We start from the raw sequence: 18,442 nt of genomic DNA, 5'->3' as shown, positions 1-18,442 counted from the left end.
AAACCGGGGAGCTTCCTCACAGTTCTCTCCATCCCTCCCCCATGTGAAATGGCTGATGGCGGCAGTCTCATCATCATCATCATCATCATGGATTCGCAGGATGGAGCTTTTTGTTTGGACTGAAACCGCATCGCTGCCGCACTCAGAACCAGCCGGCTCCCTGACAGAATAGTGGGTTCTTTGGTCCACTGCACCCTTAACGGGCCCCGCAGACGCGTATTCCTCCCCAAGATGATGAATTCCTCCCTGGACCCACTGAACCAGAGCTCTGCTGACCCGTCAAACTTATCCGCTCCCTTCTGCCTGCTTGAGATAGGCTATTCTCAGATTTTCTCCACCTGCCTCCTTGAAGTCTCCATCATACTCCTCCTCACCGTTCTCATCATCTCCGGTAACCTGGTGGTGATCTTTGTGTTTCACTGCGCCCCCCTGCTCAGCCAGCACACCACCAGTGCTTTCATTCAGACGATGGCCTACGCTGATCTGCTGGTGGGGGTCAGCTGCCTGTTCCCCTCCCTGTCCCTCCTCCACCACCTCCAGGGCCTTGACCCCAGACTCACCTGCCAGGTGTTTGGCTACATGGTGTCCGTTCTGAAGTCCGTTTCAATGGTGTCGTTGGCCTGCGTGAGCGTAGACCGCTACATCGCCATCACGCGGCCTCTGACCTACGCGTCCCTCGTGACGCCTTGCCGAGTGCGCTGCTGCATCGCTCTGATTTGGTTGTACTCTGCTCTGGTGTTCCTCCCGTCTTTCCTCGGGTGGGGGAAGCCGGGCTACCACGGCGACGTGGTGGAGTGGTGCGCGGTCGAGTGGAGGACTCACCCGGCGTTCACGACCTTCATCGTTGCGCTGCTCTACGCCCCCGCCGCTCTCACCGTCTGCTTCACCTACGCCAACATCTTCAAGATCTGCCGGCAGCACACGCGGGAGATCAGCGAGCGCCACGCACGCTACCGACCGCAGCAGCCGCAGGGTTCAGGACCGACCGGGGGGGCTGTGGTCAAGGACAACAGCGCAGGAGAGCAAGGGCGGGCGCCCCACTTTCCCCAGCCACAGAAACCCCAACCTCAATATCAGCAGCCCACATCGACGTACCCAGACAAGCGGTACGCCATGGTGCTGTTCCGCATCACGAGCGTGTTTTACATCCTCTGGCTGCCCTACATCCTCTACTTTCTGTTGGAGAGCGGGGGCGTCTACCACCACCCCGCAGCCTCCTTCCTCACCACATGGCTGGCCATCAGCAACAGCTTCTGCAACTGTCTCATCTACAGCCTCTCCAACTCTGCCTTCAGGAAGGGCCTCAAACGCCTCTGCTCCTTCTGTCTGCAGCGCAGCGGCAGCGGATTTGGGGTTAGAAACACCAAAAAGGCTTTCGTGGGCTCCGTTGACAAAGGCTGTGCAGGGCCGGGGTTTGGATACGGACACGGGGAAATAGGAATCGGCACCACATGTCACGTGTAGAGGGCACACGGGAAGAAGCTGCTGTGCCGAAATTGGCTTGAGCTTTTTTAAAGGACACCTGACGTGATATTACTGTAACGTGTCTCCTCTTTTAAGCCAAAACGTGCTGTGAGGAGGTGGAAGGAGGCGCTGATCTGCCACTGCTGTCTCTGTCGCCGCTGGAGGTTACACAGACGTCCTCCCTGCACTCGGCACAGCAGGCAGACACGGAGTCCAGAGCAAAGCACTGAAGGAGAAAGGTGTTTTTAAGATGGCAGCAGACTGAACTGAGTGTGGACAGCGGTGACTGATGAGTTCACTTTTCTTTCATGGGAACTGAATCCTTATTTTAAGTTATTTTGCCAAAATGTCACAAGAGGAGTGGTCTGAAGACCTGTATGTGAAACACAGTGTGAGCTAAATGCAAACAGAACAGCAGCTGACCGCCGTGTTTTCACATGCTCTCAGTGTTTGAATACTAAAACTGAAGAAGTGTTTGTGTATCTGTTGACTGAATTTGTTACATCCAGAAGAGAAGCGATGCGGGTCAGACACCGTTCACTCGTCATTTTATAGTGTGTTTGCACTGACTGGAGTGACTGTTGGTTTGACGTCATCAAGACGTCTCTTCATAAAGCGTGAAACTTTAGATTATTTATTGTTGCACAAGACAGAAGCTCATGTCTTGGACTCCCACGCTGAGCCTGTTGTTTGTAATATATGACGTGGATGCTCCCCAGCTTTGGTGTACGACTGTTAACCTGATACAAATCAAACTCTGTTTTCAGTGAATTTCGCTTTCATGAATTTCTAAAATCCTCGTCAGTGTCACAGCACCTTTGTTCTTTTGATTATGCAACTAAACTTATGTCATTACTGACAAGCAGGACAAGAAAAGACGTATTTATTGTACTCTGATTGTTGGTACATCATTGGGCTGGTTTCTTTAACGGCTTTTGATTGAAAGGAAAAGAATCCGACAAGAACTACACACGGAGACAAGACGACACACACACACACACACACACAGAGGAGTTCCTGAGGACCTGTGATCACATAATCCTCCTGTTGTGTGTGTGTGTGTGGAGGCATGTGTGTGACTGCATCAATGCACACACACACACACACACACACACACACAAAGGAGGATTATGTGATCACAGGTCCTCAGGAACTCCTCTGTGTGTGTGTGTGTGTGTGTGTCGTCTTGTCTCCGTGTGTAGTTTTGTGGATTCTTTTCTTTCCTAATTTGAATACAAACAAACGAAGACCAATAATAAGACGAAATGAATTTGCGTGTCGTGAAATGTTTATTTTGAAAGTTAGCGTCACAGATTATTTAGGTGCAGATAATCTATCTTTATATTCGTTATCTAATCTACCAAAGAGAGTTCAACAGATATTCTTGGATTATATTTTTGTCCTGAATCTTTGATCTAAGAGACGAAGCCGTGAGTGGGTTTTACTGTGACTTTGTGGAGGTCCGCCGCTCTGTGTGGGCTCAGTGATGCCTTATGTGCATGAGAATGACTGTTTCTCAGTGGGAAGTGACGTACTGTTGCCTTGATATGCAAATGGAAAGGAACATTTCTAGACACGTGAAACTGCAAAGTGCATGTGCAGAGATGAAGATGTCCTTTAGCCAGCCTGGATTCCACGTGCAGAATAACCTCTGTCGTCCATTTGTAGAGTAATTAGAAAATCAGCCTCTCTTCAAAAAGTCTCTTCTGTAAAGCTGAAAATATTCAGGAGCAAACACACGACTCAAAACTGTTAATTTGGTTTGTATGTATTTATGTGTGTGTGTGTGTGTGTGTGTGTGTGTGTGTGTGTGTGTGTGTGTGTGTGTTTGGATGTGACCACTGGCTGAATTGGACTGTTTCTGGTGTTCTGGTGTGGGAGCTAACCGAGTTAGCGCCTTTCTGTGCTTCGTTAGCTGCTCATCACCCCCCTGCAGAGTGACTGTGTGTGACTGTGTGTGACTGTGTGTGTGACTGTGTGTGACTGTGTGTGACTGTGTGTGACTGTGTGTGACTGTGTGTGTGACTGTGTGTGTGTGTGTGTGTGTGTGTGTGTGTGTGTGTGTGTGTGTGTGTGTGTGTGTGTGTGTGAAGGACAGAGGTGGTCTGCAGGTCCACATGTTGTCTTTAAATATTTTGGCTGTCACCTGTGAAGCGTTGCCAAATACTGTAATCTTCCCTGTTTGTACCTTTGTTGGCGAACTGAATGTCTGACTGTCAAACTACAGAAGAGTATTTTTGTAAAATAACTGTGTTCCTGTTTGTTGTGAAAAGTGCTAAATGTTTTGGACTGTCAGTAGGTTCAGAAGCATGCGTTCCTATTGAAATGGCTGAAGCTGCATTTTATTCTACTACATCTGCAGTATAGACGACTCTGACTTTGAAGTTCACCACAAAACATTTCCCACAGCAGTTAATGGTACAAGTCCTTAGAAAAATGCATAAGACTTTGGACAAAGTGTCTTGGGAAATTATTATGCCAAAACATGCCCACATTAGTGTTCACACACACACACACACACACACACATTCCCTTTTTCCTGTGGGAAAACAATCCGCTCTCATGTTCTCAAGGGAAGGACGCTGGTGGAGGTTTGGAGCCGCGTTGGGTCGGATCGGAGGGAACAGGAGGGAATGTGGACAGCAGCTGCTTTAGGAAGCCGTTCGTAGGTTCAAACCGCTGCCAGATACTCTGGTTATCTGGTGCAATAATGAGTGAGTGCAAACTACAGTGAGCTGTTAGACAGATTAGATTTTCAAAATATTTAAATAAAATCGGTCAGAGGACTGAAGTAGCTCACAGCCTCTAACGCTGCTGGATAATGTGTGTCGCTGCCATTTCATGTCACACCTTAACGAGTCGTCCAGAAACATTAGAGGGTGGCTGCTGCCTCTTCATCTCTTCCTCTTCCTCCTCTGGCGTCTTAGTCAAACAGCTGGAGGTGCATGGCCTCTTTCTGGGCCAGATGTTTGTCTGCCTCTGGAACGAGCCGAGTCCCCGCTCGGCTACAGAAAGCACAAACTGTGTCTGTGGCTCAGTGTGAACAAAAATGTGTAAATGGTATCTGGATACACTCGGAGTTGATTAGAGTGATTGGGGCCTTATTTGAAGTTTAGATTTAATTCAAAATCCAGTTGGAGCATATTGTTCTCTTTTTTAATTAACAGCAAAAGTATTTCACACCAGCTGGATACTGGTTGGATCTTAGAGTGGAGACTGAACGGCCTCACTCTTACTGTGCACTTTAACACACACACACACACACAATGGTATTTTCCTACCTGTGTTTCCGCCTGTTTTGGGTTTTCTTCTCTGTGGTTTCATAAATCTGTAAACAGGCCACAGCAAACTCCCTCTAATGGCTGCCTCATGACCGAGCCACAGATAATTATCACATTAAGACGCCATAACTGGTCTGGAAGCGCTCCAAAAGACGTTCCGCTCAAATCGAACAATGGTGCATTTGTAAATTCCAGATTGAGAAAATGGAGATCATTACAAAAAAACAGTTATATTTGATACATCAGGGGTGTCGAGGGTTTTGTAAGATGTTTGCTGTTCTAGAAGGAGCCTGTTGGGATACAACAGAAGGTCAAACATGTTAAATGTTGCTGTGGTGAAAGTGAGACTCTGACCAATGAGATGTTTTTCATCACGTGATGCTCTGTAGGTGATGAGCCTGTATGGAATTACAAGATGTACATGTTGTGTGTCTGTACTGAGCAAATAAATGTAATGTTATCTCAGTGTGTTTCGGCTCCCTTCAACTACCGTCTGTGTGTGAGAGAGAGCGTCGTGTTCATTAATACACTCGCTGTGTTGTTTGTCACAAATATCAGAAAACAGGCCGTTAGTTTCTGAGGCTGGAGATCGACAAGAGGAGCTGATAAGAAAACTAACAGGATTAGATTCACACAGAATTTTCCATCTTTTGCCGAACCGCAGCTGCTTCGCTGCAGATGAAAATAAACGTGCTGTAACTGGACCGTACTACAGCGGCTTCACGTCTGTGTGTGCAGAACGATGGTGGACTCATCTGGAGAACAACGTGATGGCCACGTTCGTTTGTTTGCAGCTTGTGTCGACACTGTCACCTTTGTGTCGTCTCTGTTCTGACCAGACTCACGTTTCCTGGAGCTGGAGCAGCAGCACACCAGAGCACGAGTGGCCCAAAAAGTAGGGCATGAGACAGACGATTAAGATTTAATGATAGATGACGCTGAGGTGAGGAAACGGCGCTGCGGGTAGCCTGAGCGTGTGCTTGGTCGACTACAGATTATTGGAGGACTTTATCTGACTGGTGTTTGCTCAGAGGAATTAAACATGTCTGCTTCAGTGTTTGTGATGAAAACATCTGTGCAGACGCCGCTAATTATTTTCAAAGCACATTCCCTGTTTCTTCTATAATTTAAGGCTGAAATAATCAGAGTGCAGCTCTCACGGTTGTTTAATTTGGGGAGCGAGGTTTGTACCGGGCTTGATGAATATCTGCCCGCGTCCTCTTGGCATCTTAGCAGGCTGCTTTTGGTGCAGAGAAAGAATAACAGAATGACATGTCAGCTATTGTGTTGACTCAGAGAAAATCAGGGACATTAACAATAGAGGGCCAGCTACCCAGCCTTCCCACGGAAACCCTGCGCCGGCACTTTATTCCTAGTTTCACACACACTCACACACTCACGCAGTGTAGCTCTGCCATTTTTGGCTCTCCCCCAGTGAAGAGTTTTTATTGTGTTTGTGAGAAAAACATGTTTTGTCCTTCGATTAAGTTTAGAGATGCGGTTTGATTTCCCTACAGTCTGACAGACTTTTTAAAAATGGCTTCTCCTGGTTTGATGGCAGTGAGGACAGAGGGAGCTGTAGACGGGCAGCTGAACAGCAGACCGTTAAACCTCAGACGGTGTTATGAATATTCTCACTTCAGTTTCCACTTTAACTGAAGGCGCCGTTCAACACGACAGTGATGGAGAAACTTCCAGCGCGTACGATGATTAATCATCAGTGACTTTTATATGACAGCCGTGGTGTTAAAAGCAGGGTGACGGCTTTTATTAGTGTTATCTTTTCATGTTTAAACTCCTCAAACGTTCTGAGATATACTCTTATTACCCTCGCTTAGCATAAAGGCTGGATCAGCATCCCCGCTCTCTTTACAGCATGTAAAACCTTAAGAATATTTAAGGTTAGTCAGTGAGCTTTAGAGGACCTTTGGACAGATCAGGTTGTCTGTTCCCCTCTGCTGATCATCTTTATGCTAAGCTAGGCTAACCCCCTCTTGGCTCCAGCTCATTAGATATCACCTAGACATAAGGCTGGTAGTGATGTTCTCCTCTAACTCACGGCTTCAGACCGCAGTAATAATGACACTACTGTCTTTGCCTGTGGTCTTCATGCAGTAACGTGGGGGTGCTCGGCCTTCACCGTCCTCGTACTCTTCTGTCTCTGTGTTGCCTGAACTCGCCGTCACACTTCCATCCACCACCACGACACACTGGACGTGTTTTCTCTGCCGTCTCACGCTACCCTCATTCCAAAGCTCACGTTAAGGGAGCAGGCAGACGGACGGAGGGGAAGTTAATTGGTCATTATGTCAGAGGTCTTTGTGCGTCCTCTCAGCACTTCAGATAAGTGAGGCTAAGTGGTGCTTGTGTAAACACGGATCCTTATCGGGCTCCGAGAGGCCGCGGCCTCGTGTAATGGCCTCAGTGGAGAAGAAGATTTCTGGACCGGCTGTGTGCGTTCGTTCATCTCTACTGATGCTGAAACACTGAAACTTTGGTGCTAATCATTAATGAACTGATCTCAGGAGAGTCCTGTGTGTTAACGAGTCGTCTGTCTCGTTAATTCTCTTCAAGTTTGGCCTCCAGGATGAACTGATGGGATTTTGGCGATCAGGAGTCAAAGGTCACTGTGACCTGTATTAGTTTTAGAGGAGACATTTTTCATTTGTCATCATTTTTATGCAACTGTTGTTTTTGTGCTAAAAGTTTGTGGCGATTAATGGTTTCATGATCAAACATTTATCAAAAGGAGAAAAGTAACAGCTGTAGTTTTAGTCTACTGCCAATTAGATGTTACATTTATAATGAGCTGAAACTGCAGCTTTAATAAAACATTTTAAATGCCTTCATTTTCCTTCTCATACAGAGGATAATTCAAACTAAATGATCATGATTCAAACACACTGCGGCGATTCTGTTCAGTTTAAAACTCATTTGGCGTTTTTATCTTAAGAAATCTTAAAAGTTAAAAATCTGACCCTGTGATTAATAACTTCCTGTCAGCATAAGTTTATGAGAATTAAAGGAAAACCCATTTCAGAGCTTCAGTTTCCCTCTGATGGAGGAACGATGGATGTAAGACCTGATGATGATGATGATGATGATGAGTAAACCCCAGTCTCCCCTATTTGAATCCACTTATTAGCTTTTATCAAATGACATTTATTATATCAGTCTGGACAGCGTGGATGTGAGCTGCAACCTGATTGGTTGGCGAAGGGGTGCGACGGCGCCTCTACATGAAGATATGAGTGATGGGACATGTGCTGCACGTCATGGTTCATACCACCGCACATATAAAACACATCCGACTGACCAAAGTCACTCTAACAATCGACATGGCTCAGACTTCCCTAAACACACACACACACACACACACACACACACACACACACACACACACACACTCACTCACTCACTCAGGGCGCGGTGGAAGCCGAGGAATGGACGTTAAAAAAAAAAACAATCCCCCTGTTGTTGCTCTCTGATCCCCATCAGCCCACTTTGTTTCAGCATCCCTCTCTTCCTGCATTTCTTCTCATACTTGCATTATTTTTGTTTCGCTCTCTTCCTCTGTGGAAGCTGGAACAGAAACCCTGGAAAAAAGAGAGGGAGGCGCTCGGCGGGTACAGTAACACACAGACCGAGAAGGTATAATTAGCTGCTCAGAGAAGAAGTGGTGATTAAAGGTGAGGGATACAGCTCTGGATACCAGCGGGGGGGCGGCAGGGTGGTTTGGCAGCACTTTCTGTGACGCCCACTGCTGTAATACATTATTAACACACTTATCGGGGACAACTGTTTGCTTATAGACCTGCATAATCACAGTTATAGAGATTAATAGTACACTGAAAAGCACCACTGAGTAACTTATAACTGCATTATGATGCATTATAACAGTGAATATAATACTGATACTGATGCTCCACCTTCATAAATAACTTTAAAATGATTTTGATTAATGTTATAAAGCATCATGGATACTGATGATGCAGTGCTATAAGCAGATTATAATTCATTACAAGTATGTTTTTAATGTAATATAGATGGAAAGTGTTGAGGATGGTGTCTCTTGTAGGAAATGTAAGGATTATATTGATCTTCAGTGCTGTGAAAGTGCCTCATGCAGCACTTCCTGACATCCCAGAGTGTCGTGGAAACGTTTGGAAAGTATCTGGTTAATTTCCCGTCCAGTCTGAGCCTCAGAGCCGCTGAGCGAAGGTGTGTGTGTGTTTGATTTGTCATGTGATGCTGTTGGAGTAACATTACTTATTCAGAGGCTGTTTGGTCCAAATACTGTGATCATCAATCATGAAGCGACGTGTGATTAATCTTTGCTCGTTCAGAGTCCAGTCTGGAGTAGTTACTGATCTGTGTGTGTGTGTGTGTGTGTGTGTGTGTGATCACAAAAGAGGGATATCCCAGAGAAGTGTGTTTATGGCTGATGGACATGTCACATCCCCACTTAGTGCCATATCACATCACTTTTTACCGCAGCAAAGCCACGTCCTCGGTCCCTCACGCTGTGGTGCTGGTGGCTCTTCCTGTTTTTTTTTTTGTTGGCAGGTGTCTGGACGGCTCAGGTCCAGGCTGAGGGTTGATTCACTCTGTTTCAGATCAGGTCGGTAGCGGCAGAGGGTGTGATGGTGAAAGCTAAAGCTCTGTGTTATCAGCTGGGTTTTAAACAGCGCAGTATTTCACTCTCTGGTTGTTTTCCTATCAGATGACCTCCCTGTTGATACCAGGCTGAAGTGGGTCACTGTGCCAGAGGTTTTCTCTGAGTCAACATGATAAATGATAACACTCCCTCTGTGTTTATAAGACATGCTGTATTTATTTCTTTACAGTTGGCACTATTATTCTTGGTAGCCATTCATAGCATCATTTATCTGAGCTAAGAATGACTTGTCATGTCCTAAATTGATTAAAACCAGACCTGAGATGGACAGAACGAGGTGTACAGTGTGTACCGTAGAAGAGAACAGCCTGTGCCACCAGTAATTCATGCTGCACCGCACAGGAGACCTCAGCAGTGGGAACACTGACCACTGCTGGGCCTCCGAGGAATCATCAGCCCGCTGCTAATAAACATTCATGTGGACTCAAAAGCGACGTGTGTTCACCCACCTGGATCCTTTTGTCTTTTTGTCCTCGTTAGGAGTCTCCTCAGGACAGCGCCATCACCAGGGACATCAACAGGACATTCCCAGCTCACGACTACTTCAAAGACACTGGAGGAGACGGACAAGACTCCCTCTACAAGATCTGCAAGGTGGGACACACACACACACATGTGACAGTATGTTTAATTTACATTTCCAAAGTCAAACTTTATAGAGCCTGTTAAAGAAAATTAAAAATGGATGAGTGCAACAAGCAGCTGACTGTAAAACACCAGACGTGTGAACACACTGAAAATGGATGTAAACACAAATATATTTATATTCATTGAATATTTGCTTGCAGGCCTCGTAGAGAAGTGTTTGGTGGCATGAAGTTAGAAATCCACATGAAACACAAATCCATCTTAGAATAGATCATTAAATCATCATAAACATGAGAGAAACGACAGATAACAACAGAATTAGATGGAGTTTCTGAGCCTCATCCATCTCAGACCTGCTCACACTTTTTATTATCATATGATTATTATTATTGATATTTATTCTAAACATTGTGGCCCAGGTGTAACCATTCATAACCTCAGGATGATGCTGTGTTTGTTAAAGTGTAATTGGAGATGTTTTATCTTCCTCCAGTGGTGAGACATAAATATTTGGTATTTTTGGGCTCATCTCTCGGAGATAAAATCACTCTGCATGTGAAACAGCGTCCGGTTCCCCTCTAATCCAGTCAAGTTACTGTGCAGGCGGCGACCAGGACAGTCGGTCTGACTGTGGAGCAGCAGGATCAGTAATTAGCCGAACAGCCGCTCAGTTTCTGGGTGGTTCACTGAGTTCACTGCCTGTCTGCAACTGCTCCGACACACACACACACACAATAAATAGACTGTACTGTAATCAGTCCTGCAGCATGGCACACACACACACACACACACACACACACACACACACACACACACACTTACTGATCCTGAAGTTGTGTTTCTGCCATGACAGTGATCATGTGCACGTACAGCACACACACACACACACACACACACACACACACTTCTACCTCCAGCACCGTCATCTCCCACACCAATGTTCACTTTTCTTCATGTTTCATTCATTATGTATTAGTCAGGTGAGGGCATCCATCTCTGCTCAGACAGCCACCTCCTCAGGTGTGTGTGAATAATTCAGCGGCCCTCCCTCTCCTGTGTGTGTGTGTGTGTGTGTGTGTGTGGATTGATCCACACTTTGTCTGTTCTCATTATTTGTGTTTGTAGCTCAGTGGGCCACTACAGGCCTCGTCCTTCTTCCTCTCTTTCTCTCCTCCAACAACTGATTCTTATATTATTTTGCATTTGATTTATTTACCTCATTATATTTCATTTGACCGACATCATGTCTGTCCATCACAGCCAGCTGAAAGTCTGCATGTTTATAAAGAAAAAGCAGGATTTGTGCACTTAATAATACAGTGCAGTGTATTATTAGTGAGCTTCAACAGCTTTAGGTCTCTAAAATGACTGGACGTTACTGTCAGTAGTTTACACGACACAATTCAAGTGCTCTAATCTGCTGTGGGTTAAAAAACTAAATATTCACATGACTGATATGACGGTGCTTCTCTTTATCTTTGCTGTTTAATTTAAAGCTGTGTTGATCCCTCCTCGTCCGGATCTTCCCCCCCCCACCTGTCCAATAAAAGTTCAGACTGATAGTGAACCCCCCCTCCCTCAGCTGATCTGCCAACTATTCAGGAAAAATATTTTTGTAGCTTTGGTTCCTGTCAGCTCTTCTTCTGTCTGTCGTCTGTTACACAATAATTGGACGAGCACCACCCCAGAATTCTTTAAACATCATTTCATCATCAGTATTTAAACTCTTCCTCTCTGCCCCCCCCTCTGTCCTCCCCTCCAGGCCTACTCTGTTTACGACGAGGAGATTGGCTACTGCCAGGGACAATCCTTCTTGGCCGCTGTGCTGCTGCTGCACGTGAGTTCACATATCAACAGAAAAATCCCAACTCCTCCAACCATAATACTGATAATGATAATAATAACTTGGCTTTATTTAGCGCCTTTCAAGAGACCCAAGGACGCTTTACAAAGAAGAGAAAACAAGAGCAGGAGCAGAGTCAGGAGAGGTTGTAGGCTGTGATTTCAGGAGCTGAGAGTTTGGTTTTAATGTGACGTCCGTATCTTATTGACTTTCTGCACCGTTGAAAGAGCAGCCCGGCTCCTTCTGGACGTGTTTAGTGGAGGACAGGATGTACATGATGTCTGTTCCTGCACTAAAACAGTCTGAGATCTGAGGAGGCATCTACAGGATACTGACATGTTAGTTTTATAAATACTGGAGCGGCTCACCTCGAAGCCTCCTGCACTCCAGCGACACGCCAACATCGCCACCTAGTGGACAAACTGTGTTGGTGCTAGATGTTTTTATGGTTGTAGAGCCTCACCTGAAGCCTCCTTAATCAGAGCAGGAGCAGGTTGTGATCACAAAGTCTGCTGGTTTTCCTCGTCAGATGCCGGAGGAGCAGGCGTTCAGCGTGCTGGTGAAGATCATGTTTGATTACGGGCTCAGGGACCTTTTCAAGCAGAACTTTGAAGATCTGCACTGCAAGTTCTTCCAACTCGAGAGGCTCATGCAGGTGTGTGTAAAGCACAGCTTCATCTTCAGCTTTGTCATCTGTTCACTGATTAGTGCTGCTTTTTGTTCTGTGACCTCTGCGTCCATATGTCCTCCTCCTCTTTCTTTCCTTCCCTCCTCTCTTAATCCCTCTCTCCCTCTCTCGGCGATGAACAGGAATATATACCGGACCTGTACAACCATTTCCTGAACGTGGGTCTGGAGGCTCACATGTACGCCTCCCAGTGGTTCCTTACGCTCTTCACAGCCAAGTTCCCGCTCTACATGGTCTTCCACATCATCGACCTGCTGCTGTGTGAGGTTGGTAGTAAAACACAAGACACATTTCATTTTCAGGCTATTTAGTTTCGCTGATTATCGACACCTGAACGTTACGATGTGAATAAATCCCCGTTTCCGTTCTCTTCGCCGCCACGTTGACTGTAGGGGAGACCGGGATTGGTTGGAACACTTCTCAGTTCTCTGGTGTCGTTTACTTTTAATATTCAGACAGTTCAGGTCTCATCTAGAAATAAATATGTATATATATTTATTATATAATGTGTGATAAATATGTTTTAATGGACACAAATGTTTTTGTGTTTAAAGTCATAGTAATAGTTTAGGTAATAGTTTAACTTCTTAACACTTGAATTTACCTCCTTTTTACATGTTTTTGCACCACAGAGGACTGAAGGTGTTTTTAGAGGTCGAATAGAAACAGACAATGAAGGAGCAGCTAACTGAGCTTCAGTAGCAGAGAAATAAATATGCAATAAGTTAGTTAGTTTTATTTTATTGAATCAAATCACACATTGCACCACAGCTGTAGTGAATCATGTCGTGTTGGTATTTGCTTCACCGGCCACCGAGCGTCGTGATGGAGACGCACAAACAGAAAGTTAAAGGAGTTTGAACGTTGTTCTCAGAGCGGCCGGTCGCCCACCGGGGGAAGAATTCCTTATGTGATGAGACTAAAATATTTCTCAGACCTGAACGTCGAGCTCTACCCAACCACCCCATCAATCACCTGAATAAGACCGTTGCTATGGCGATGCATGGCATTGATGCAGTACAGCAGCAGGAACTGGGAGACTGTCCAACATTTAGCCAGTGATGGGCAGACAGACAGGACTTTAAATCACACACAGCCTCTCAACGCGTCGATCCGAGTCTTCAGGTCGGCCGGTTCAGTCCTGAACCCCCCAGGAGAGACCCAAATAGCAGGAGAAGGAGACAGTGCAAGTTCAGCTGGTGAAGGAAGACCTGCAGTTCGATATCTAACGTCTAGTTTAGATAAATCTCATTTTATTATTCAAAAAAACATCTGGATTATGTGTCTTCATCATTGTTGACTGTTCATTGATGGCATGAACATAATTGAATGCTGTTTCAGGACTTCAATTCTTTAACGGAGCCAGTTATTGTAATTTTGATGTACTTATACTTTTGGACTGAGAGCATGTATATTTGTACAACTATATATTAATGTTAAATAGCAAAATGGGCCTTAAATTTAATTAAACTGGTATTAAAAACTCAGAAAAAGTCTTAAATCCACTCTTGCTGACACAGGTAGACGCCCTGTGTTCTGCACAATGAATCTGAAAATGTGTGTTTAATTTCAGGGCATCAGTGTGATCTTCAACGTAGCCCTGGCCCTTCTGAAGGTAAGGCTGCCCACACAGCGTGGACACACACACACACACCACAGCTCTCATTAGAAATGGAAACACACTGCAGACGCCAACAGAAAATCAAACCATGCACAGATTTCACCCGTCTGAAGGTGCAGATGTGTGTCATCATCTCTGACATCTAGTTTGGGAAACCTGAAACCTCTATCAGATGCTCTGGGGAGTGTAAATGAGCCCCCGATTTACTCTCCGTGTTCCCATCCCCGTTTTCCTCAGACATCAAAGGACGATCTGATCCAAACGGACTTCGAAGGTGCCCTCAAATTCTTCCGTGTCCCGGTTCCTAAGAGGTACCGCTCAGAGGAGAACGCAAAGAAACTGATGGAGCTGGCCTGCAGCATGAAGGTGAGTCTCAGTGTTGGAGCGCAGTCGCCTCACATCCCTCTGACTATTTCAGCCTCAGCTCTGTATGGTCACAGTCACCTCATGCTCGTGTGGTTCTGGTCTTCAAAAAGTCCAGAGCTCCTCAAACATTAATAGATTTGAAATGATGGAAACAAAAACAGCTAATCAAGGGCGAATGTCCTGTTTACATTAGTGGATGAGACCTCCTGTGGTCCAGCAGTGCTGCTACAAACCACTAGGGGGCACTTTTGAACTTTAAATCAAGTTTAATAGATGAAACACACACACACACACACACCTCTCTTTCTGTCTGTCTCTTAAACACACACACACACACACACAGTCACACCTGTGTCCTGACCTGTTTTGAGCAGCCTGGCCCAGTTTAGAGGGCCTGACTTTGAAGGTAACTTTGGGCAGAGATATTTATTATCACAAACTCTGAGAAGGAGCCGGCCTGAAGAGAGAAAAGAGCTTTTAGTGTTCTCAGTTGGACCGGTGAGCTGCACACACACACACACACACACACACATAGTGAGTAGAGGAAAGTCTAGTGGAGCTGAATCAGAAGCACCTGGACTGTCGGTTATTTCAGGTCTGCATATCAATCATGATTTTGGACTGATGAGGGGTCTGACAGGATTCAAAACCACTAGAACAACTCCTTTTTTCTTTCATTTTTCTCCATTAGACTCACCTTTACTCTTTATGTAATCAATAAGTAATCAATAAGTCTGAAACACCCGCATGTAGTGACACAAAGGCTCATCGGCTCTAAGAAGCTGTTTCCGGCTCTTTATTTGGAAAGAGAAAATAATTCCAAGAAGTCATCTGGCGAATTGACCCCGCCGAGTCCTGCAGTGTTGGAGCAGGAAATTAAATCTGAGTCCAGGTAGGCTAATCTGAAGCCTGGATGTCACTACAGGGGGATTAACTGTCCAGATTACCGCTGCCCTCGCTGACTGATGATGCCGCTGTCTGATTGGAGCTCACATCTCTCCGGGTTGCCTGGGGCTCCGTGTTTATTGCCCATTTTAGCTCAGATTTTGCAGCTAAATTGTGTCGGACACCTCAGAGAGCTGAATTAAATGCTGGATTATTACATTTACTGCCTATCTGGGGATCAATCTGTGTATGTCTAGACTCTGACTCTAGAGTAATGGAGTTTTATTGTTTCATAGATTAGTGCAGTTTTTATTTATATCTCACAGACCCTTTGAACTGTTGACCCCTCATCACCCCCCCCCTGATGAAATTAGTACTAAACCTTTAAAAGCAGACTCAGGATTACAGAGATCCTCGTGTCTCAAGTCGAGGACAGAAAACGGTTGCTGTGAGGTTGAAGAATCAGTCAGGTGACGTAGAAATGTTTGAGCTTTACGTTGTAACGGAGGTCAAAGGTCATTATAAGTTGAGTTATTTTTAAGTGATTATGTGACAAACAGCCAGTTCACATAAAGTATTCAGCAGACGATCTCAGGATCATTCATGTTGCCATTTCACCCACTTAATGAAGAACAGTTGTAGTTTTTTGGTTGAGAAGAGCAGAGAACGATCAGCAAATCAGCCAAGAGCGTATGGGGATTTTACAAAATGGCTGCACAGGTAATCTGCTAATTCACGATGGATCCAGAACTTGTGAGCTGATAAATATTTTATGTCTACTTGACGCCGCTGCACAGAGCCGCGGTCGCTCTGGGCTCCTAATTGCTTCTCTGAGTTGTAGCTTCTGGAGGCTCGGCTGTCTGTCAGGGTTTGGAGAGAAAGTAGGAAAAAAGAAAGAGAAAGGAGACGGATGAGGCAACTCCTGCCCCGAATGACCTCATGTACCATTTACAGAGCAGAAAGTACGACACACACACACAGAAACGCAGTCGGAGCAGGGCGGCATATGGGCCCCGCTGTCCCAGTTCTGCCAACATGGTGAGGTGACGAGAGCGAGGAACATTTGGATCATCTCATGTTCTTACTGTGGGATAAAACTGAGCCTCAGACTGAAACACACACCGGTGGGCAGGCAGGCAGGCAAACACAAGAGTGTTGATGCTGCAGCCGCAGGTAGATGCAGGTGGTTTGTGCAGCGTGTTGGGCAGCAGCTGGGCAGTCAGAGGCCTGCTGATGAGACGTGAGAGAGAAAACTGCAACTGAAGGCATGAATGTGGCAGAACTGTCTGTTCGATTAGTTTGTCAGCGATCAAATTAATCGGCAGCTATTTTCAGAATCAATTTGTTTTGATAAATCAAATTGTTTTAAGACATTTTAGATTCTTACTTAGAATACTTTCTGGTTTCTTTACTCCTGTAGCAGTAAACTGAATGTTCTGGATCAAACAACTAATCGACAAATCAAGAACATTTTGCACAGGTGACTTGATAATGAGAATAATCATTAGCTGCAGCCGTAGATTAGAGTCGTGCTGCTGAACCTGAACTCTGAACTCTGTGTGCTGCATTCAGTGTTCATCACCTCAACAACATGACAATAACTGGTATGAACTGCTGACATGTAGAGAGTTTCAGTTCCCTCCAGAGGACCAATAAAACCACACAAAACATCCACAAGTGTGTGATGGATTATAGAGTTTAATCCACGATTAGAAAAGCAGCCGTATACAAGTTCAAAATGCTGTCACCAGTGATTTCTGTGTGCTGCAGGAGCTTTTAAAAGCCGTCAGTGAGAAACTTGGAGTGTGTGGACGGGAAGATGGCAGCAAAGCAGCTCGTCAGACAGAAGTTAAGAGTAACAAACTGGGCCTGTAATCTCTGCATATGCACCCTTACTTCATATTCAAATGAAGAATCCACAGTCCAGCAAAGATTAGGAATCTTGCATCCCTGTTTACAAAAGATTGTGAAGACTCGTCTCTGGCAGCCACCGCCAGTGCCCCCGCCAAAGACTTTATATTTCTAGTTTTCATGTGTAGTTCTTCACATGTGCGATGCAGCTGATGAGTTTTTCTGTTCTCGCCGCCCAACAGATCAGCCAGAAGAAGCTGAAGAAGTTTGAGAAGGAGTACCACACCATAAGGGAGCAGCAGGAGCAGCAGGAGGCCCCCATCGAGAGATATGAGGTAGACACAGACATGAACACCAAACAGCAGCAGGGCGTCTTTAGAGCGCTGCACCAACTCTGTGAGCAACATTATCACATAGTCCTACAGTCTATTACAGATATTAGCGCCGTGTTAATGACAGCTTAAATCTTTTCTGTCTGTCTTTTCAGTCCTTGTCCAGGGTGACAGGCTGAGTCTATACAGCACGAGATCATCAGTCACACCGTCCTCTTAAAACACTTCCGACGAGCAGACGCCATTTTGTGTGTTCGAGCTGTTTTCGTACATTTGGCCATCGGGTCTTCAAACTCGATGCAGCTGACTGCCGGCGGATGTTTGTTCAGTCTTAGTTTGATCATTTGAAGATGCTGAAGGATATTTGAGACGATCACAGTTGCAGCTCTGTACCTCGGCGTCTATTTAAATCCCTTTCAACAAATCCAGCAGCCCCGTCGGTTTACGTTTGACTCAGTTCCTGTTTGTTTGAGCACGTCGGAGCATCAAAATGACTCATTTGTTTTGATATGAACATTAGACGTGACTCGCAGAATGAAGCAGGAATATTTCAATCAAAAGCCCTTACTCAGAAATGAGAGCGTGTGTTATTTTCAACAAAAGCTTCGACACTGAGTCACCTGGCAAGACGGCATCCTGGGAGAAGGTTGTACTGTTTTTAATAAGGATCCGTCACGATTTAGTTGTATTGACACTTTATCCCCTGAACTCTTGTTAATGATGTACAAACAGGTCGTGTCCTGTTAAACATTACTGACAACGTTGCTCTGGCTGTAGTTAACTTTTACACTCTGACAGTCATGAATGTGAAAGCAACAATATACAGGATGACTAACTCCTTTTCC

The 18,442-nt window shown here is 45.4% G+C and overlaps 2 protein-coding genes across 2 annotated transcripts in view; both read left to right on the top strand.

The window, feature by feature from the left end:
• LOC139225423 (rab GTPase-activating protein 1-like) overlaps positions 1–18,442 on the top strand; it is a 41,701-nt gene that overhangs the window by 11,585 nt on the left and 11,674 nt on the right. Inside the window, exons 8-14 of the mRNA XM_070856265.1 lie at positions 9,904–10,017; positions 11,774–11,848; positions 12,384–12,509; positions 12,665–12,808; positions 14,116–14,157; positions 14,401–14,529; positions 17,508–17,600. Coding sequence (XP_070712366.1) covers positions 9,904–10,017; positions 11,774–11,848; positions 12,384–12,509; positions 12,665–12,808; positions 14,116–14,157; positions 14,401–14,529; positions 17,508–17,600 — 723 coding nt within the window. The remainder of the gene's footprint in view (positions 1–9,903; positions 10,018–11,773; positions 11,849–12,383; positions 12,510–12,664; positions 12,809–14,115; positions 14,158–14,400; positions 14,530–17,507; positions 17,601–18,442) is intronic.
• On the top strand, positions 232–1,580 carry LOC139225424 (probable G-protein coupled receptor 21). The gene has a single exon (XM_070856266.1). It carries the CDS (start codon positions 232–234, stop codon positions 1,462–1,464), a length of 1,233 nt encoding a protein of 410 aa, XP_070712367.1. The 3' UTR covers positions 1,465–1,580.

This window comes from Pempheris klunzingeri, unplaced genomic scaffold (genome assembly GCF_042242105.1).
Source record: "Pempheris klunzingeri isolate RE-2024b unplaced genomic scaffold, fPemKlu1.hap1 Scaffold_198, whole genome shotgun sequence".
Lineage (NCBI taxonomy): Eukaryota > Metazoa > Chordata > Actinopteri > Acropomatiformes > Pempheridae > Pempheris > Pempheris klunzingeri.
The sequence above is the reverse complement of the archived record's forward strand: the minus strand, read 5'-3'. Positions and strand labels throughout refer to the sequence as shown.

What these genes read in the sequence shown, in the direction of transcription:
- LOC139225424 (XM_070856266.1), top strand. Translation starts at nt 232, where the DNA reads ATGATGAATTCCTCCCTGGACCCACTGAACCAGAGCTCTGCTGACCCG.